The following is a 19,699-nucleotide window of genomic DNA, read 5'->3' on the forward strand; positions in this document are numbered from 1 at the left end:
TCAATCAAGATATATGCAAGAACAGGTTTAATGATTAATCAGATGGAACGTTGTGGGTGTGGGGTACGAATGTTAACACTCTGTAATAATTCTTTAGTATATTACTTGTGTGGCGTAGAAGATAATTATCTATGAATGTAATTATGTAAGAATGTTAACACTCTGTAATAATTCTGTAGTATATTACTTGTGTGGTGTAGAGGATAATTGTTTATGTAGAGATATTGCTTAGGACTTAAAAGTTGTAAGATGATGTCATGGGGTAGGACTAGATAAGTCTAACTTCTTCCTACTTCGTTCAAGCATGTACTAGGTATAAGTAAATTGATATTGGATTATTATTGTTGGATATGTGTGAAATTACATGTGTTGACATATCAACTGTTTTACATGCTTGAATGAATAAATCAAATCAAATCAAAATCAAATCAAATGATTATAGGAGTGATGGCTAGTCTTAATAAATCCAGTCTCACTGATGTAGCTCTCAATTAAACTTTCCAAAATAACAGCATTTGGAGAACTCTCTCCTCCCTAGTCATTTAAGAGACCAACATTATTCATACTACCCATAGAACCCAATTGATGTTTGCAGCGAAGGGCTTTGGATGCATAATGTTGCTCTTTATCTGCATCACATTCACATTACAAACACTAAGCAGGGAAAGACAGAGGGAACACATGTACAGCTGGGTGCAAACGTTTGAGTCCCCTTACTTTGAAATAGCAAAAAAAAGTAAAACAAAGACTTTTTTCTCATTATTTTACTATAACTTTGTTTTTATCCATTCCCTGAACATTTTTGTTACTTCTGTTGATGAGGGATCATAGGCACTAGCTGGATGTGCATTAAATATTATATTGGTGAGAATTAGTAAAAAAAATTTTTCATTCTTTTTGCCATTTCATAGTAATGGGATACAAATTTTTTCACAGAACTGTATCTCCTCTGAGACTGGCTAATCCACCGTCTTCTCCCAGACAACCACGATAAGGTCATTAATGAATAAATAATTCAATGAATTAATTATTGAGGAGACTTTGTTGGCAACTGTGAGTACAGTATCTTTGTGTATGGCCTGGTATTGGCATGCTATAATAAGGTGTATTTTAAAAATAAAAAAATTATTTTAGTAGAAAAAATTAGCAATGGTTTGTTGGTAGTTTGTTGTGGTTATTATAGCACCTGACAGACACTGGCTGATCGTGGCAGTAAAAGCAGAAGGTGCCGCTAATATCGGTGAACTATACCAGGGATTCAGGATGCACAAACATCTAAAAAGAAATCCAGTCAATACTCACATTAGCCTCTTTTTGTCAAGCCAGTATGCAATGAGAAAGGTCTGTTGGATTCTGCAGGTCAGGAATCAGCCGCAGACACTTTGGTGTGTTATCAGTAAGACCACTCAACAACAGAGTCTACATGTGCCTCTCACGTGTTTACCATTACATTTGAGTCACAGAGCTAACCATTGGACCTTATGAAAAATAATTACCCAGTGACCTTTGAAAAACCAAATAGATCCTTAACACCACTTAAAGCTAATTTACAGTCTATTTCCAGAATTCTCCAAGGCTCTAACCATTTAGATGAAAACACATTTTATACAGAGGTTGCTGATAATACAGATATTTTATTCAGAGGTGTTGCTATTGGTATATGTTTCTTGTGGTTGGTATAATTTTAGTAGAACCGTGAAGAGAGGATAGAAAGCAAAAACGTGATGTCTTCTGATATTTAATTGCTGCAAGCAAACAGGGGCTTGGGCAGTCCTGTTGGTAATGAGTGTTTGTAACTGTACTGGTGGGTTTTAGTCAACAGGATGGCCTGATTTTTGCCCAGGTAATGGTGTCTATGAAGTTGCTGGATGTGCATTTTAGTATAGGTTAGGAAAATAGTGTTGCTTGTTTTGGAGCCTTGAAGATTTATGACAGCAGGGGCTGATAGTCCCCTCCTTGGAGCCAAGTGATGGGACAAACATCATTTAACTTGAATACCTGGCTTCCATGGGAATATTTACCCATTCTTTGGCACATTGAACTGAGGATTGTTAACTCTGTTGTGCAAAAATATTTTTATCCTGTTTCCCAACTGCATGCCATTAGATAGAAATAACATGTTCTATGTGCTTGCCCTTTTTATAAAACAACAAAAACCTCTGATTGTTTTAAATGATTTTGTATAAATATAGCATTATATGAAATATTGGGAAACAACATTGATTCTATTCCATTAAAACAGATTTTCAGAAACTAATTTAGACTTTTGTTGTACAGTACAAACTAAGCAAGAGCATATGTTGTTTCTGGTTACCATCTGTTTGGATTTAGAGAAAGAGTCACATTGTGAGAAATGGATTACATATAAAAATATATTTTATTGTACAGCAAATATTTTTTCATCCAGATTAGAAGAGGGAGCTGGAAGATACCAATTCACTTTGTCTTTCCTCACACCACCTTCATCTAAAATGGTATCTTCCAGCTTCTGATTGACTGAACACACCTGATCCAGGTAGTCAGCAGTGGGAAGAGCAGGGATAGTTGGGAAATAAGCAGGGGACTGGACTGGCCACCACTGGTTTATGGGGTTTAAGACAGTGAGCTATAGTGGATCATTATCATGCAGACTGACAACAAGTGCAGATGCAGCTAACAAGCATTGTTTGTACATTGTTCATGGCTCCCTGGTATCAGAGCTGCCCTTGCAAAGTCAGTAGCAGTCAGTGTGGCATATTGTATGTAAGCTTTTCCATTCAGCTATTTCAGCTCAGGTAGGTTATGTGAAGCCACTATCAAAGCTAAGGAGCTCTGTGTTCTCATCCAGTCAAAGACCTTGAAAGAAGTGGCGCTCTCATCTTCCGTGACAGTTTCCAGACCAAAGGGGGTGTTACTACATACAAACCAGTGCCTCTCACTGTTTGGATAATGAAACCGGGGAGCTTACACTGACAATATGCTTCAAAGGTATTTGGTGTTTTCTTGACCACTACAAGTTCATTATTTCCAAAATGGCAATTTTTCCTTGACTAAGACAAAGCAGGCTTTGTTTTTTACCTTTAATGTCGCACACTTCCGACTTCATCCGGAGGGGGTTTAAAAAGGATTCATAAGAGCAAAGTTGGTCTGATCTTCTTAACCCATAAACAAGTGTGTAATCCTTGAAACATAATATTGAGGTTTGGAGATTTTAGCAGAGTGACATTTTTTTTCATTTAGACTGATACTTATGTGCTTCTTTCACTTTTATGCTGCTCTGTTGTGCCCCATGCAATTCCATCAATAGTAACTGAGTGAATGTGACAGGAAATATTATATGTCCTGTTTGTTAGTCCCAACACTGCAGAGGAGGTAAACAAAAATTTTTGACAAATACCCCCAGAGTGTGGACTTTTTTAAACCATTACTAAGTCATTTTTAGCAAGCAAGTGCAGACAGTAACCCTCTGTTTTTAATACAAATCAAGTTTTGTTTGATTTCTGCACATTGCTTTACTCTGTCTCACTTTAATATACAGACACTAAGGATTACAGTCAGGGGATTGTTACACCTGTCCTACTGTCTTTGGGAAAGAAGAATTCAGCAACAAACAATAGCAGTGGGAATTAAAACTAATTTAGCTCATTAGTGTTTTTAATAAGTTTATTCTCAGGAAATGTTGAGGAAAAGAAGTTGTTCACAGACCTAATATAAATGGAAGGAGACGGCAGCTGCGTTGTGCCAGCTCTGTAATCTGTTTCATCTCCCATCTTTATCAACCTCTGGATACACACAAACATAAACATGGATGTAAAGAGACACACAAGCAGGATACACACACACGCACCGCTATCTTGAAGATGACTCACGTTTGTGAAAGCAGGAAGTTATTACCTGTGTGTCAGTGACTGAGGTCACCTTTTTATATATCTACAAGTCTGCTTTTCAATTGGCCCTGGTAACACAGAGCTTGTGAAAGCAGAATGGAAAGAATAGCATCTTAAATTCAGATCTTGGGACATTTGTCCTGCTATTTTATTATCTAAAATTTGTGGTGCCAATTTTGTCGCGGCCTTGCCTGAGTTATCAGTAATTTGAAGGATAAGAGCTAATATTACATCCTTGTCAAACTAAAACCAACCACAACTATGACGCCATAAAAATTCCCAGGAATCTGCATTTTCTCCAGCATGTACCGTTCAAACCTGAACCCTGTCTGACAGACGTCACCTCTGCGCAATCTCGCTGCCTGATCCTCACATCCTGTCCCCTCTGAAGCACCAGAGCCCTGTTCATCAGCCCACACAAGATACTGGGACTACCTCCACTCACCTCTACAAATGTGTGCTGGAACAGAGAGGAAAACGACTGCCTGCCCTCGCATACTGCAGCTCTAATGGGGGTGAGGGAGGGGAAGGAGGGATGAGGTGGAGGAGAGATGAGAGAGTGAGGGAGAGAAGAAGAAGAACAATGTTAGTGTTTTACCCAATCACCAAACCGATCCCGGTTACAACCTCTCTTTCTGCTAAAGAAGTCTTTTGTGGAATCACAACAAAGCAGCAGAACCAAGGCTTTGTCTGAAAACAAAGAGGAGCGTGTTTGTGAGAGAGAACCTGCCATTGTGGTTGCGTATGTGCATGATAACCCAAGCGTGTGCACATTCCAGAGCAAGATAGCATGTGTTAGTTTGAGAAATTGCTTCTCTGAGTGTGAGGACAGTGTTTAACTAATGCAAGTGTTGTACGCAAGTGTGTAGTTGCGAGAGTGTGTGTGACTGTCTCCATTTTTTGTGCTGATGATTGGGTTTAATAAAAGAATGAGATGGCCTCTGCTCATCTGTAAAATTCTCTAATGATCTCATGTCTGCACATCCACATGTGCAAGTATGAAACACACACACTCATAGCAAGGAAATGACACTGTCAACGGTTAGCATCCATCCATCCATTATCTATACAGCTCATCCTGCAGAGGGTCACAGGGGGCTGGAGCCAGTTCCAGCTGACGCAGGGTGAGAGACGGGGTCCACCCTGGACACGTTGCCAGTCTAACATAGGGCTGACACTTGGAGATAGACCCAATGGTCAGTCTGAAGAAAAATAAGGAACGGGACACCAAAGAGACTGCCTTCATTGTCTGTATGAAAGTCAGATAGGCGCACACACACACACACAGACAAGCAGCGACAGAGTGACGAATCAGCCTCTATAGCGTCCTTGCTAATGGAAATCCTACCCAGCAGATGTGTCCTGTTTGAAGAACACATGGAGTGTGAAATAGGCTTAGGTACGCATACAGGTAGTGAACCAGTACAATACTGTAGGTGAAGACATTAGAGAAAGAAGAGGGGAGAAAGTCATACAGGAACAGTGCCAGACAGCAATCCTGTTGTGCCTGATGTGGAAAGGTACCAGAGTTAAACCAGGGACAGTAAGTGGAACAGATGGATGAATATATAAACAATCTGTCTGGAAACCAGACTTTTCAGATTGCATGCACTAGACCTGAATTGCTCCTGCACTGCACCCAAAATATGCCCACAGTAATTGTTGCTGCCTTTTATTTTTGTCCCTGCCTTCAGCTCTTCCTCAGTTGCACTTCCAGAGACCTTAACTATTAAAAACAACCAAACAGTATAAAACGGCAGACACTCAGTTGTTCAGACTGTGCTGGGCTCATATGAACATATGTATGGATGACTCCATGTTATTCCGCTTCAGCACCCTTCCAGAAAGTCTCCAGGTGCGCATGCGTGCCTAGAGCGCACTACCGCAGACAGGGGGCGTCAACATGGCGCTCTCCCCTCGACGACCGCACTGACTGCAACCTGCCAATGAGAGAGAGCGAGTGAGGGAGAGAGAGAGAGAGGGAGAGAAAGAAGCGTAGGCTACCTTTCTGCCAAACCTCCATCCTTCGTTCCAGCCCTATGAATCCCTACACATTTTCAGGAGGATAGGGCGCATTCAGAGGATTTTCAACACCGCTCTCTCTTGTTTTTCCTGCGCATTGGATGGTTTTTGTGTAGCAGCAGACGTCTGAGCTTGTAGACCAGGTGTGAGAGACAGCGGCGACCGCTTCTCTCCTCCCTGTTTCCAAGGGGAAATGTCGAGCGAGAAGCCGGTTTCAGCACCACCGGGCTCTGCTTCTTCGCTCACGGACACAGACCGAGACTCCCAACCTCCGCCGGGCTCCTCCGTGCAGCAGCAGCAGTTCGCCTCGGGCGCTGGCTCCGGCGCCACCGGGGAAAGGATGGTGTCTGCAGCCGGCTCTATGGTCCTCCCGGCTGGGGTGATCAACCCCGCCGTCCCGATCAGGAATATCCAGATGAAATTCGCCGTGTTGGTGGGCCTGATCCAGGTCGGGGAGGTTAGCAACAGGGACATCGTGGAGACCGTGCTGAACCTGGTGAGTGGAAGCGGGGCCAAGCAGTGTTAGAAAACACAGAAAGGCAGCCATAGAACAGTAGAATCACTGCGCCCTATGTTTTATTTACGATACTTCACTGCCCTGGTTATGTGGCTTTCAGAGGATGATGTCATTTGTTTGTTCGGAGGATGGATATGAGATTTTTCTTTTCTGCAGTAAACAGGAGCACGCATAAGACCTATGTTGGGGAATAAAGCTGTATTATTGTGCAGCCAAGAGGACCTGAATGAAGCATGTGACCCCACCAAGGCACGGAGGGTAGTCTAATCACCAGCCATTGTTGACTAAGTGACACGTTTGCGGTTCAACACGGAAAAGACGTTTGCAGTCAAACTGTAGTGGATGGGAGAAAGGGAAGGCAGGCTATTGTGACCCCGATATGTACCCTGAAGTAATGCAAAGGCAGGCTGGAACAAACGCTGAATGGTTACAGTGTTGCGCACAACCCCGGCACCTTTTACGGAATGAATCCGTTTTCTTAATGAGCGAAACCATGAAGGTATACGAGTCTGTCGAGCACTGAAATTAATTCATCACTGACAAAGGCCGACTAGCATAATGCTATCAATCGACATATATGTGTGTATGAGAATGGCTCAAAATTATGCATAGGCCTATTGTTGAAGGCAGGGCCCTGAATCCTGTGCGCAAAGGAGTGATGTAGACTCTGAGCAGCTGCGAATCAGTTCGTGGTTTATATATATGCTGTGCCTCAAACAGCATTTATTTTATTTGTGGATCAGATGTACGTTGCCCACTTCCTTCCATCTTTACTCTTCCATCGGAGGATGTGTCGGCGACGCTGGGCCTACCCTTTCCAACACCTCAGAGGATTGCATTCAGCTGGGGGGGGGGGGGGGTGTACAGTAGATGTAGTTCAGGGGAGACTGATGCCTTAGGAGGATATAGGACGTGCGTGCTGGGTGCTGCCAGGCTGTTTTTGCTTCTCCATGGATCAGGCGATGGCCTGTAGCCTACTGCATGATGAAGGGACTCTGATCAGAATTCATTTTCTTTTGAAGAAGATGTAAATATAATTTAGAATCTAGTTTTAGTGCAGCGCTTTCTAAAGGTTGGCTATGTCTTGTAGCCGGGGGCCTGTTTAGTCACTGAATGCTTGGAGCAGGACAGCCTACAGCTGGGCTAAACCATTTTGCCCTCAGTCAGACTGGTGAGCCCTCCAGAGTCAGGTTGTCTCTCATCTCTCAGTCAATTATTGGTACAAGGCGGAATAGCAGGGAGGCTTTGCTGGTTCAGTCCAACCTTGCCTCCTTTTCTTATAACCCACAGGGTGGCACGGGGTGATAACAGCCCATCCTCTTCCACAATCTTCTCCCCCACTCTGGAGAGGCTGAGGAGGGATGCTGTCTGCATAGACTGGCCCGGCAGGGCAGCACCATGCATTTAAAAGCAGGTGGAGAGGAGGAGTAGAGGGGGTTGAGGGAGGGTGGGGGAGGAGAGGAGAAAGAGTGGAGGAGGATGAGGTGGTAGGATGCTGCAGTGGCTATGTGCTCAGAAATCACCAGCTGATGCAGCGGAAGAGGGAAGGACTGTTCCACAACAGATTAGTGAAAGCTCATCCGAGAATTCAACTGAAATGTCCTCTGTTTTGCTAAAGATCAGCATTTAGGCCCAGGCTTTATTTGTGAATGTCGGTCCGATGCATTACAACACAAACACCTGACACCCTGACAAATTAAAGCAGTATGTATTGGCCATATAAAGCTTTACTTTCTAAATCCTGAATTGAACAATCAGTTCTGGTTGCAATGCTGCCAATAGCTAAGCCTGTTAGGGAATTCTCTTGCCCAGATCCTTAATTAAAAGAGTTGAAACAAAGAGGTGTGGAGGCAGGAAACCTCAGCGGTCACGGTGCTGGTACAATGAGTCCTCTGTGACCCTAAAACTGATCTATTATTCCAGTCAGTGTGGGAGACCACAGCGGCCACTTTTTCTGTCCACTGTGGCTGTATTGATCAGATCCCGCTGCGGCCTGGGTGAACAGATGGCTCGCCGGCTGGATCAGATATGCTCCCTCGTCTGTACGGCATGATACTGAGCTTTGGCAAGTGATGAACTGCAGAGTCTCTGGAAAGAAAGAGGAGACAATAAAAAATCAACTTGGGCCAGAACGCTGGCTGTACTGCTGCTGATACAGTGGCAAACAACAGAGCGGAATCAGTTTGTCATTGTTGCTGCCCGTGTAGCCAAGAATAAGGGGCATGTGATTGTTTCTAATAACGCAACAGCACTTGTAAATAAACGTGAGCGCATATGGAAACACATTCACTGTCTGTGTGCGTGCGGGGTGCTGGTGGCAAGGTGCGTCGCTATAATCAACAAGGCATCAGCGTTGTCAAGGCAACACTGCTCTTTGACTGCCCGCCCCGAGATGCTCTGCCACCTGGTGCTGCTTTCCACTTCCGGACTTCTGTCCCAGCACTCTGCCACAGCGTTTCTCTCCGTCTCTCATGCTCTGTCTCCTGTTCCTTGTTAATATATTTTTTTATGGCTTTTTGAACTCTGAACTAAATAGCAACAACAAGCTAAACAGCACTGGATAACTGAAGAAGGTGCAGCAATAACAGCTAGAATCAGCAAGGGGTCAGTTGGAATAAGCTTGTTTTATGTGCAAAATGAAAGAAGAAATAAACAATATCATGGGCCTTAGCTGATGGGGATCAATGCGTCACCAGAGCATTTACACAGTGGTTCTTGCTTGGTTCTTTCTGTTGGTATAAACACCATTATTCCAAGAGCTGTTCCCTCACTCAGTGTTTTGAGAGCACGTCAGACACATAACTCCAAACTCCTCCACAGGCGTCCAGCGGCGTTGATGCCACACTGTAGCACGTGATCCTTATCATTTACATTAAACCATTCAGTGTGTGTCACATGGAAGCATGTGCTTTTATGTTTCTCCTCTTTATTTATTCAGATTTTGGCTTTGATATGTTACAGTACAGGTCTGTGTAGGTCAAGCCTTTTGGATACCAGAGTGGATCTCAACCTGGGAGTCTAGGCCCTTCAAGAGGCTGAGAGAAAACTCAGAGGGGTCATGAGATGTTTAATAAGACAAAATATTTAATGCTGTTGTTAATGTTTGCTTTTTAAACTTGAGTATTACTGAACCACTTTCAAACTTTCAGGCCTCAGATAAAAGAGCACAACAACATCTCTGGACATAGTGTGTGATGATGAGTCACCAGTAGGCGCTGCTTTGTGGACACAGGTAAAAAGGTCGGGGTCCACTATTATAGTTGATGCTGTGGTCTACAGGACAGGATGCTTTATGGTGTTGTGATGGATCCATTTATTGGCTGTGTATTCCATTCAAAGGGCAGTGCTTTCTTCTCCCCATCTCCTCTGATGGGTCTGTGGATTGAAACCTCAAATTTTTTCGAGGTAATGGTGAGCCACTCCTGCTCCAGGCTGTGGTTGTTTGCTTTGACGTATTGTGATGTTACATCTTGGAGGGAGGAAACCAGGGAAGGAGGAATGTTTGTTGACAAAAAGGACAAGGGCTGTCCTGTGATACATCTGTCCGAGCTGCATTGTCATGCAGATTCTTAATTTGAGGAATTGAGAGGTATTCTTCCATGCATCTACAAGCAGTGCTGTCAGTGTGCCTGCCTGAGTGCAGCACCAACAGTGCTTATTTATAGACAGCTTTAGCTAGTTGTAATGCTTTTTGGGATCAAAACAGTGTGTTTGTCTTGCAGAGAAAGACTGGTGACACATTGTGGCTCAGCCTTGGTCTTATTGTTCTTTTTTTGAGTTTCTCTCTTTCACCTTCCTTCTTGGTCAGATGCCATATCTTCTGGCAGTCTCAGTCCCCACCTGAGCCCCTATAGAGGCCCCACTGCGTCTCTGTTAGCAAATGTCTCATTATTCTTGTCCACAAACTCCACAATCACCAAGGTCACCTGGAACCGAGTCCACAGCCAGCAGAGAGAGAGCACAGCGCACTGAGTATGACACGAGCACGGACTCAGAAAACACACATTCGGATGTCCATGTGTTGACGTTCAGGAGGGAATGAGGACAGCCAGCGGTTCTGTGCTTTGTCATGTGTTGGACACTGCTTGAATCTTTGTCTGCTGATTTATACCTCACAGGAATAGGACATCCAGTTTAGGTCATTAAAAAAAAACCTATTATGTAACAGGTTTGCCATGAGAGTGGTTTAAAACACCAGTACAAGAATCAGTTTAATTGAACTGTCTTCCTGTGGCTGCAGACACAGGGCACAGGCTAACTCTCCCCTGCAGCACTGTAATCTGCTTGCATGGCCATGTAGGGGAAATAACAATGCGTCATCACGTGCCCGCACAGCCATGCAGATGAATCTCATAGCAAACATAATAGACTTAAGCAGTGTAAAAATTATCGTGTGGCTTTGCTAGTGTGTGCATACATATAATAGATGCTTATTTTACAACTTCATTCTTTTTTTTAAGGTTTTCTAATTATTATGCAGAGAGTAAGGCTTTGTGTGTAGTTTCACAACACAGTTCAGGATCCATAAGTCTTTAACAACATGTTATTGGCATTAATTGTGGTGGTTGTTGTGTATTAGTGCTTTTGGCTTATAAGACAGTGGGTAAGATGACAGGCTCCATGTTTCACTAACGCTGCCATTAGTGAAACTAGGAGCACTTCTCAGCTACTATTGCTTCATTTTACAAAGATGAGGTTGCTTGTCCTGCCAAGATGTTTCTGCTTTTCACGCAGTTTGGTAAACATAAGCTGTTTTTGTGCTTCTATCAGCCTTTGCTTTCATCTTTTTGAGGTGCAGTGGCCCTTTTCCACATGTTACAGCTGTAAACATTTAATCAATCCATTAGTCGATTAACAGAAGAATATTTGACAGCTTTTTTTAGTTTTAGGTCTTATTTTTATTTGAAAATACAAACAGGTTCTAGGATATAGGTTCCAGTTTGTCAGATGTGACAAGTGGTTGCTTTAATTAAGATACTTAATTGAAAATCTTTGGGTTTGGCACCTTTGTTTGGATAAAATAAGATACTTTATCTGACTCACTTTGGATGAGCAGGCAATCTCCACAGCGTTTTAAAAATACTTAAACCACTGATTATCAAAATAGATGCTAATTATTTTTCTGTTGATAAACTAATTAAGTAACTGACTAATCCCTGAATATTAGCTGTACTTTAAGCTGTGCTGTGTCCTGTCTGTGTGAAGGAGGGGGGCAAACGTTAGCCTCAGGCTAATGCTGCAACAAAGAGAAGAAACGTATCTGAGAAACCCTGAAAATTCAGAACAATATTTCAGCAGTAGGATCCACATTCTGTTTATTTTTACCAAATGTTTTACAAGCCTCTGCGTGATGATACTGAGGGTTTTTCTGGGGAAAGATTAGCTGCTCTAATGCTGCAGAGGAGCTTTATTCAGTTTGTGCCTGGGGGCTACAGCCAGTGAGCAACGTTAGCCAACTGTGACAACAGCGCCGGTACCGACCCAAGGGACAAAAACAACTCAAAATGTTTATAAATGGGGCGACCTGCTGCTTTAACCCCGTAAAACACACACTCCATAGTGGTACACACACATACATGAGTGCGTTAGAGGCAGAGGACAGAGGGTGTGGCTTCCACTGCAAGGTCAGGAATGGCATTACTGTCTATCAAACAGCTGGGTTGTACTGACCCCTGCATGAGCCAGAGAGAGACGGCGTGAAAGAGAGGTGGAAATAGATGATGTGGGGAGGGTGTTCATCTTTACTTCAGAGAGAGTGAATGAGGGAGAAATATAGTGAAGTGTAGGGAGCGAAATTATGAGAAAGATTCAGAGAGTTTCAGAGGGAAATAGAAAAGTCAGTGATTGTCCTTCAGCTGCTCTTTTCTTCTGGAGTGGAACCCAGGTCCAGCTGCATGGTGTTCTGTGGGGGTCTGATGAGCTCCAGCTCCCCTGTGGAGCCTCATCATGTTGTGTGTGTCACTGCGCTCCTCTCTCCTTCTGCTCCTGGTGATAGAGGAGTGAAATACAGTAGGTGTCCTATGGATCTGTGTAAACAGGAGGGTTTGCACACTTCCATTGTAAGGCACAAAGCCTGTTAGAGATACCCTGACATTTTGAGTTTTAATTGGCAATTTTTCTTCATCAGTCACTTGTCACATTGTGGGATTAGCTTCTGTTGGCTTGTTAGCATGGTTAGCACGCCTCTGTGTAAGCGAGGGCTGCAGTTATAGCTTTCACGCTTGGCATGCTGGACAAATTCAGAAACCCTTTCCACGGAGTGACAAATATCTTGGGCTAGAAAAATAGGACATTCAAAATCTAAATGTCAGGATTTCCCTTGAATGACTAACTCTGAAGCTCCCAAATCCTCTTCTCCAGAATGATCTTCCTCAAAGCCCAATGAATCGCTTTAAGGTGTTTGCTGCTTCATCCTGGTTTCATTATCGTTTCTGTTTCAGTCTTTTTAGGTTAAATTATAACAGGATTTGTGTTAAACTCTTGCTGGTCTGATTTGTATGCGTGTGAGTATATGAGGCGTTAAGCATCCAGGCTAAACCGTTCACCTCTCCGTGTCTCAGAGTGACTCAATTCTGCTCTACTTCTCTAAATTCCTCCTCATCCTTCGTTAGCTGCTATTTCCAGACGCTGGGTTTTCTCAGAGGATAAGCCATGTCAGATTTTGAGTAGAGTAGAGGGCCTTCTGGGAATGTGGAGAACATGGAAAAAAGCGTCCCATCCTTGCTTAACAACACCTCTTGTTACTCTTTCCATCTCTCTATTCTTGATCTTCTCTAAGCACATCCATTTCCCAAACCCCTCGGTGTAATCTCATCCCCTGCTCCCTGATTCCCTGGTTGGGTGAAGCGGCTGGTGGATGAATGTGGATGATCCCTATGGTGAGGAAGTAATGGAACTGTCTGCAGTGCTGTTCCTTTTCTCCACACTCTGTGTTCTTCCACATTGCTGCATTGCAAGCTAAGGAAGCAAACTGTAGAGCGCGACTATCTGCTGCTAACCACACGTCTACCATCAAACCCTTACATCATCCAAACATGATTTTACAAGGGTGGATGCAGAGTGGAAGAGAACGATGGAAGAAATGACAAAAGAAACTTAGACCCACTGTGGGTGAAACATGAATTTCACACCAACCTGGATATACTTTAACTGATAGAAGAAACACAGTTGTTCATCACACTGCTCCAACTCTGATTTATATCCAAAGCCGATGAGGACAAATTCTTATTGTTTTTGAAAGTAAAACCTAAAATATATTTTGGATAATAAAACATGTAAGGTAATGAAATGATAATGTGACTGAAGCCCAAAGTATCATATGTGTGGAAAACGTGACAATTAGAACTCAGTCATACTGTTTACTGTATATTGATATGAAACAAAGACAAACAAGTGTCTCTTTTGTCTGGCTGTTCACTGGTTGTGCAGTATTTTTACTCAATAAGCAACAAAGCTGTAAATTGATTATCAGAGAGTTATTTGATTAATTTCCTGTTATTTTACTAGGTCTAATAAGTTATTCATTTCTGCACTAATAGTCTTATAAAGGCTACAAGAAGCTTGTGTTCTTATGTTTTTCTTTTCTTCTTCTTCACTGATTGTTTCTGTCATTTTTTCTTCTTCTTCTTCTGTGAGGGGCTAATTTCTATGGAGTTGCCATATATAGATCCAAAACGCGGTTGAAGCGTTGTTGCTATGTGTTTGTGTGTGTGTGTGTGTGTTTGTGCTTCAGTCTGGCATCCCTGCGATACACTAATCTCCAGATTATAACCGCTCCATTTGAATTACCTGATGTTTATGCGCTTGTGAATGCGTACCCCCATCATCTCAGGGAGCTGATAAATGTGTGTTCATCCAAACCCTCGTGTTAGTCTCTTACACCTTCACCTGCAAATTTTCTCTGGCAACATGCTCAAACACACGCACACAAATAATACACACACTGCTCCCTTCCTTGTTGTAGCCCACATCATTGCTTTGGCAGAGATGATTTTATATTCATGCTGGCCTACTTCGCCTCTCTCCCTTGGCACCACACACACACACACACACACACACACACACACACACACACACATCTGCTTTACTGTGAAGTATAGCTGTGTAGCTATTCATCATGCTGCATACTGCAGTGGTTGAAAATCTATTATAGCAAACTTGGTGTGTGTGTGTGTTTGTATTCGTGTAATGAACTTCTCAACATCTACTTCAGTTATTTTATACCTTGGTCACCATCTCACTGTTATGCTCATACATCCCCTGCAGCATAAAAAAAACAGCATCAGTAGTTGTAACAAGTCGTTTAATACCACATTAGTTTGGTCAGTAGATCTGCACTCGCTATTACACCAAAACATTTTCTACTTCACTTGCTTCCATTTGTATTCTGCACGGAGTGAACAATGTGTCAGTTGTGGGTTGTCCACATATAATGGACTTTAACTAGTGAATACAAATAAGCGCTACAATCTCTAAAGGGTTTGATCAAAAAATACACCTCAGTAGAAATGGCAGAAAGCTGTGGATTAAGGGTCGGATTAAACAAGGATGTTTAAACTTTCAGACAGGGATATTTCATAAGACAGGCCTGATGAGAAAAGGGCCTCTGTTATGTTTTGGACTTTCCTAAAAGAACTAGTTAAACTTACCAGACAGTGATACAGTGTGCTTCTTTTATTGTGTTCCTTGTCTTTGGAGGTGATCCTGCCTGGCCAGCTCTGCAGCAGCATTGGTTATAGTGCACATAATAAAGTCAGCTCTGTGTGCTGTGTGAGTTCAGCAAGGGAAATAAGAAGAGCATCCTAATGTACTGTGGAATAGCCTCAGACTTTATTCAGCAATAACAGTCTATACTGAGGCTGACTGTCATTCAGTAATGTCACCAGCTGAAAGGAAAGCATTTGGCGACTTGATAAATCTTACCTAGTGCAGTTTGTAGTATTTGTAAATTATAAGATCTCCTCTGTTTTTCATCCAATATCCAGAAATGCTGATTGGCATGTGTTACCTACTTACCAGAGCCAAGAAAAACAAACTTGTTCACACATTGCTCCTTTTTTGTCTTGGTAAGTAATTAAAAATGTCACCAAAACAACACCAGAGAAATGCTCCAAATCCACTACAGCTGATAGTGACAGGATGCAGAGCAATTGTTCATGGCAAGCTGCTGAGACCAGTACAGCACCAAGTGGCATCATGTCAGGAAAAGAAGTCGTGCAGTTAAAACTCAGCTTTCCGAATGCAGCTATAAAATACTTGGTTCAATAAAGGCAGTGTTATTCAGTGTTATCCAAGCTATTCATCCTGAGAGTGACATGAATGTGTGTAGCAAATTTAGATCTCTATGAAAGCTTTTAACCCAAAATCGAAAATGTCAACCTTATGGTGACACCAGGCTAAGAATAATCACCAACGTCATTTGGATACATTGTGTGTGTGTGTGTGTGTGTGTGTGTGTGTGTCATGAATGAATAACATTTGGTGCCAGTACATCCAGTAGTAGTAAATAGATTTCTTTATTGCATCTGTTAAAATAAGTGACATGCCAGGGATGCTAGATGAAAAATAAGGCGTTGTCATAGTCAGTAGGATTCCTCTTTAGGGCAACATAAATGTCTGTGCAGCAGTCAATACTATATTGCTGGGATATTTCGGTCTGGACCAAAGTGGTGAGCTGACCATCAAACTGACGGAGCAGGTTTATGTCGTAATTCATATAAGTTTTACACGATTGTGAACAAAGCAGCACATATCATCCATAGGAGTTATCTTTACTGGTACCAGTAGTACTAACAGGATTGATATCCAGTAGCACGGTGCCAGGTTTTGCATCACTCCTCCTGTGAGTACTTTCACACTTAAAAACACTAGAAGAGAAGTGGAGGAAGGGTTTTTGCAGCCAGTACCTGGCAGTAGTGGTGATTCGCTGTGATCCACTCCAGCCTCCTCTCTCCCTCAGCACCCTGCTCCACTCCATTAGTCAACCCTCATCCTGTCCTTACTACGTTCAGTCTCTGGTTCCAGGAAAACTCTTAGGTTGAAATACTGAATGTAGATGAAAAGAAGCGTACTCTCATAAACAAGCTCATGTACGGTGCCAAAAAGGTCTTGCTGTTTGCTTGTGTTGTCACGGGGGTCACTTAAAGAGAACTTTTAGTTCATTCAGATGCACAATAAATGTGAGCAGTTGACTAATTTATTGTTATTGTTACAGAGTATACACACTTAATAGTTGTATTTTATCTCCTTTATACACGATTGTGTCCCCTGCCTAAAGGACTGGATTTCTGGTGGGCCCACACACACATCACAAAAGCTCTTTTAGGCTTTGCAGTAGTACTTGATTTTATTTATCCTAATCTTGCAATCCTTTTGAAATCAAATATTTATTTTCTGTTCCAAGTCTTTGGCCTTTTCGAGGAAGATAGTGAGAGCTCTCAAGGCCGTGAGTGCATGCTGGTGATGGGCTGTGATATTTTAGAATGGTTTTTGTGCTGATTTGACCTTTTGATAGGAAATTGTTTTTTATGACAATTTGACTTTTGACATCCTCATCTGTGGAGCCTGGTTTTCTTTTTAAGGACGTATCATGATAACATTCTCCACTAACATTGTTTGTGCGTCCGAACCCCAACCTTCTGACAAGTGCTACGCTGTTACTGCTGTGTCTTGTGTCCCTCAGTCACCACCACTGCATGTTTGTGCACTGTGTGTGGTCTTTTTGTACAATAATCTACAGTATATCACACTCCACTGTCCCTTCCAATCCTGTTTTTTGTGTGTAAGCGCATGTATTTGCATGTGTCATTTCCCGGCTCAGTCTTATAATGATGGATTATCGAGACTCATTGGAGCTGCTTTCTGCCTCTTATCCTTCATCAGCTGTTGCTCATTGGAACAGTGCTGTTCATTGTTCCAGTGGATGGTAAACACACACACAAGAGAATCTGTGTGCATGTGTGTATGTGCTTGCACACATCCTATCTGCTGCAGCACATACCCTGAACCAAACAAACAGATCAGGGATCCTGAATTGCCACCAGTGTGGCCTGAGTTAGCTTTGCAGGGCTTATCTATTGACCTTTGAACTTAGCAGCAGCTAGTCTACACCTGCTTCCTCACACTGACATACATTCTGCGAAAGGCTATATTCGTTCAAACCTAATAAATTCAGTCTAACATTTAAAAAAACCCTGACATTTTCTTCTATAATACTACAGTTGTGTTGCTCTGATCAGTGACTTCTTGTAGGTGCACAGGAAGAATCAAGAGGTGACCTGTAACTCCGTTAGCCTCTCTTGTCCCTGTTTTCTTCTCTAATAAACCCGGTGAGGTGTAAGCACCATGCAGCATGCCCTGTAGGACTTCACTTCGTGACAGCTTCTTTGAAATGCGCACATTTGATTCAAGTCAGGAGACCAGGTGAGGAGGCCTTGTTAAAGTACAGTGTCTCAGCATTGAGTCCTTCCTTCTGAGACCCCCGTGACATAACACTCAAGGATGCCCTCATTACTGCCTGTCTTGAGGACAAAATGAGAAGAGAGAATAAATGAGCTGCTGCTTGTCCTTGACAGAATCTTCTTTTTCTGAGTAGAATAGGGCAGCCCCATCCTATACCTCACCATTCAGCTTATGCCCATTTTGTGGCTGCTTTGTGTCTGGTAGAAAATATAATGCCTCATTTGTTCCATGCTGTCTTTTCAATGGTGCACACTCAATCATGTCTCTACTTGATGCTATTTTTATGCCTCCATGGCAGCAACAGTCGTGACCCGAGGCGTTATGTTTTCTGGTACATCTGTCCATCCCATTCTTGTGAACACGATATCTCCGGAACGACTTGAGTCAAAGGTCTGGACACACTTTCCCATTGAATTCAATGGAAAGGTGTGTCCACACCTTTGATCAGTAATGTATATTCTGGACAGACATGCTTGTAAACTGCAACCTGACTGGCTGGTGTAACCGTGAGACAGTAATACTACTTGTCCCTGCCTCTTAGATTTCTTCCTTGGTCTTCTTTTTGTCCCTATGTGTCTTTCGCACTTAATACATTTTCACTCCTCTCTTCCTCTAAACCTCTTTGCCCCTTGGTGACAGGAGTTGTCTTTTGTCTTCTCTATTAAAGCCTGGGTATTTCCCTGATAGAGGGTCCTGTAGGCATTCCTTTGCTGCCACATCTGTCCTGTGAAGAGGATGGATCTTTGCTCGTCCACTGATTTGGCTGCTCTCTGTGTGACTTTCAAGCTAAGGTGGTTTCACTAATGTCGACTTGATTTGATCATGTCGGTGCCTTATGTATTTATTTTTTTCACCCTGTTTATTCCTTCTTATTGCCTTCTTTTCTTTGGCGGTATCCAGCTAACACTGGATGAACTGCTAAGAGTCAACTGAAAAGGCAATAGCTCCAGTTGGTATTATGTTGTATAAAGAAGGATGTAAATTTATTCATGAGAAAGTGCAGTGAATTATTGTTTTAGCTGGGAGGCATGATTCTAAGCACTTCTCTGACACTTTTAGTCTGAAGCACGTACCTTCTGTCACAAAATTTAAAGTCTAAAATGTTTTTGCAGGGAATATACATAGAAGAAATTTGAAACTTGAACTCGCTTGTAGTCATGGTTGAAAAATGGCAATAAAAGGCTTTTAACGGGAGATCCACATCACCAACAAATCAAATCAGTTGTTCACTGCCTCACACACTCTCTGTTAGGGCATTTTTGAGATATCCTGCTGACAGACACACTACCTGCAAAAACACAACCTGCTTGGCAGAGGTAAAAACATATTTGGTAGCATAAATATCAGCTGTTTTAAGACAAAAAGGGAAAAAAATGTGTTTGTTTGTTTGTTGCCCAATAGCGTGTGACAACGCTCTTTGCTAGATCTGTTACTAAGCCTCTTTGACCAGTCAGGTGGCAGACATTTTAAATGGCAGTTGGATGAAATCAGAGTTGTGATCACTTGGCTTGCGGTTCTCAATCCCTGCAGGCAGTGTGTATGCACATGCATGTGTCTCTGACTCGGATTTTCTTCTGAGAATATCAATTGTGATGTTCTGGTTGTGTTTTGCTGTGATACTTACAAAAAGTGAAGTCGTATTTTGCTGTCACAGACTTTCAGCACTCAAAAATATTGACTGTATTAGTATGGCAGTTAGCACAGTTGCAGTTTCAGCTGTTTGTCGATGAACTTTCCAGCTGTGGTGAAGGTTTTCTACTGTACTGCAGCTTCTCACTGTCGGTGTATCTGTCAGCAGAGAGAGCAGGAGCTGTCCGTTGTGCTGAAAAGAGTC

At 42.6% G+C, this 19,699-nt stretch overlaps 1 protein-coding gene across 1 annotated transcript in view; it reads left to right on the top strand.

The window, feature by feature from the left end:
- Window positions 1-5,831: 5,831 nt before the first annotated feature.
- nbeaa (neurobeachin a) overlaps window positions 5,832-19,699 on the top strand; it is a 77,162-nt gene continuing 63,294 nt past the window's right edge. The window contains 1 exon segment of the mRNA XM_020620401.1: window positions 5,832-6,384. Within this exon segment, the coding sequence (XP_020476057.1) occupies window positions 6,082-6,384 (303 nt within the window). The 5' untranslated portion in view covers window positions 5,832-6,081.

This window comes from Monopterus albus, unplaced genomic scaffold (assembly GCF_001952655.1).
Source record: "Monopterus albus unplaced genomic scaffold, M_albus_1.0 scaffold237.1, whole genome shotgun sequence".
Lineage (NCBI taxonomy): Eukaryota > Metazoa > Chordata > Actinopteri > Synbranchiformes > Synbranchidae > Monopterus > Monopterus albus.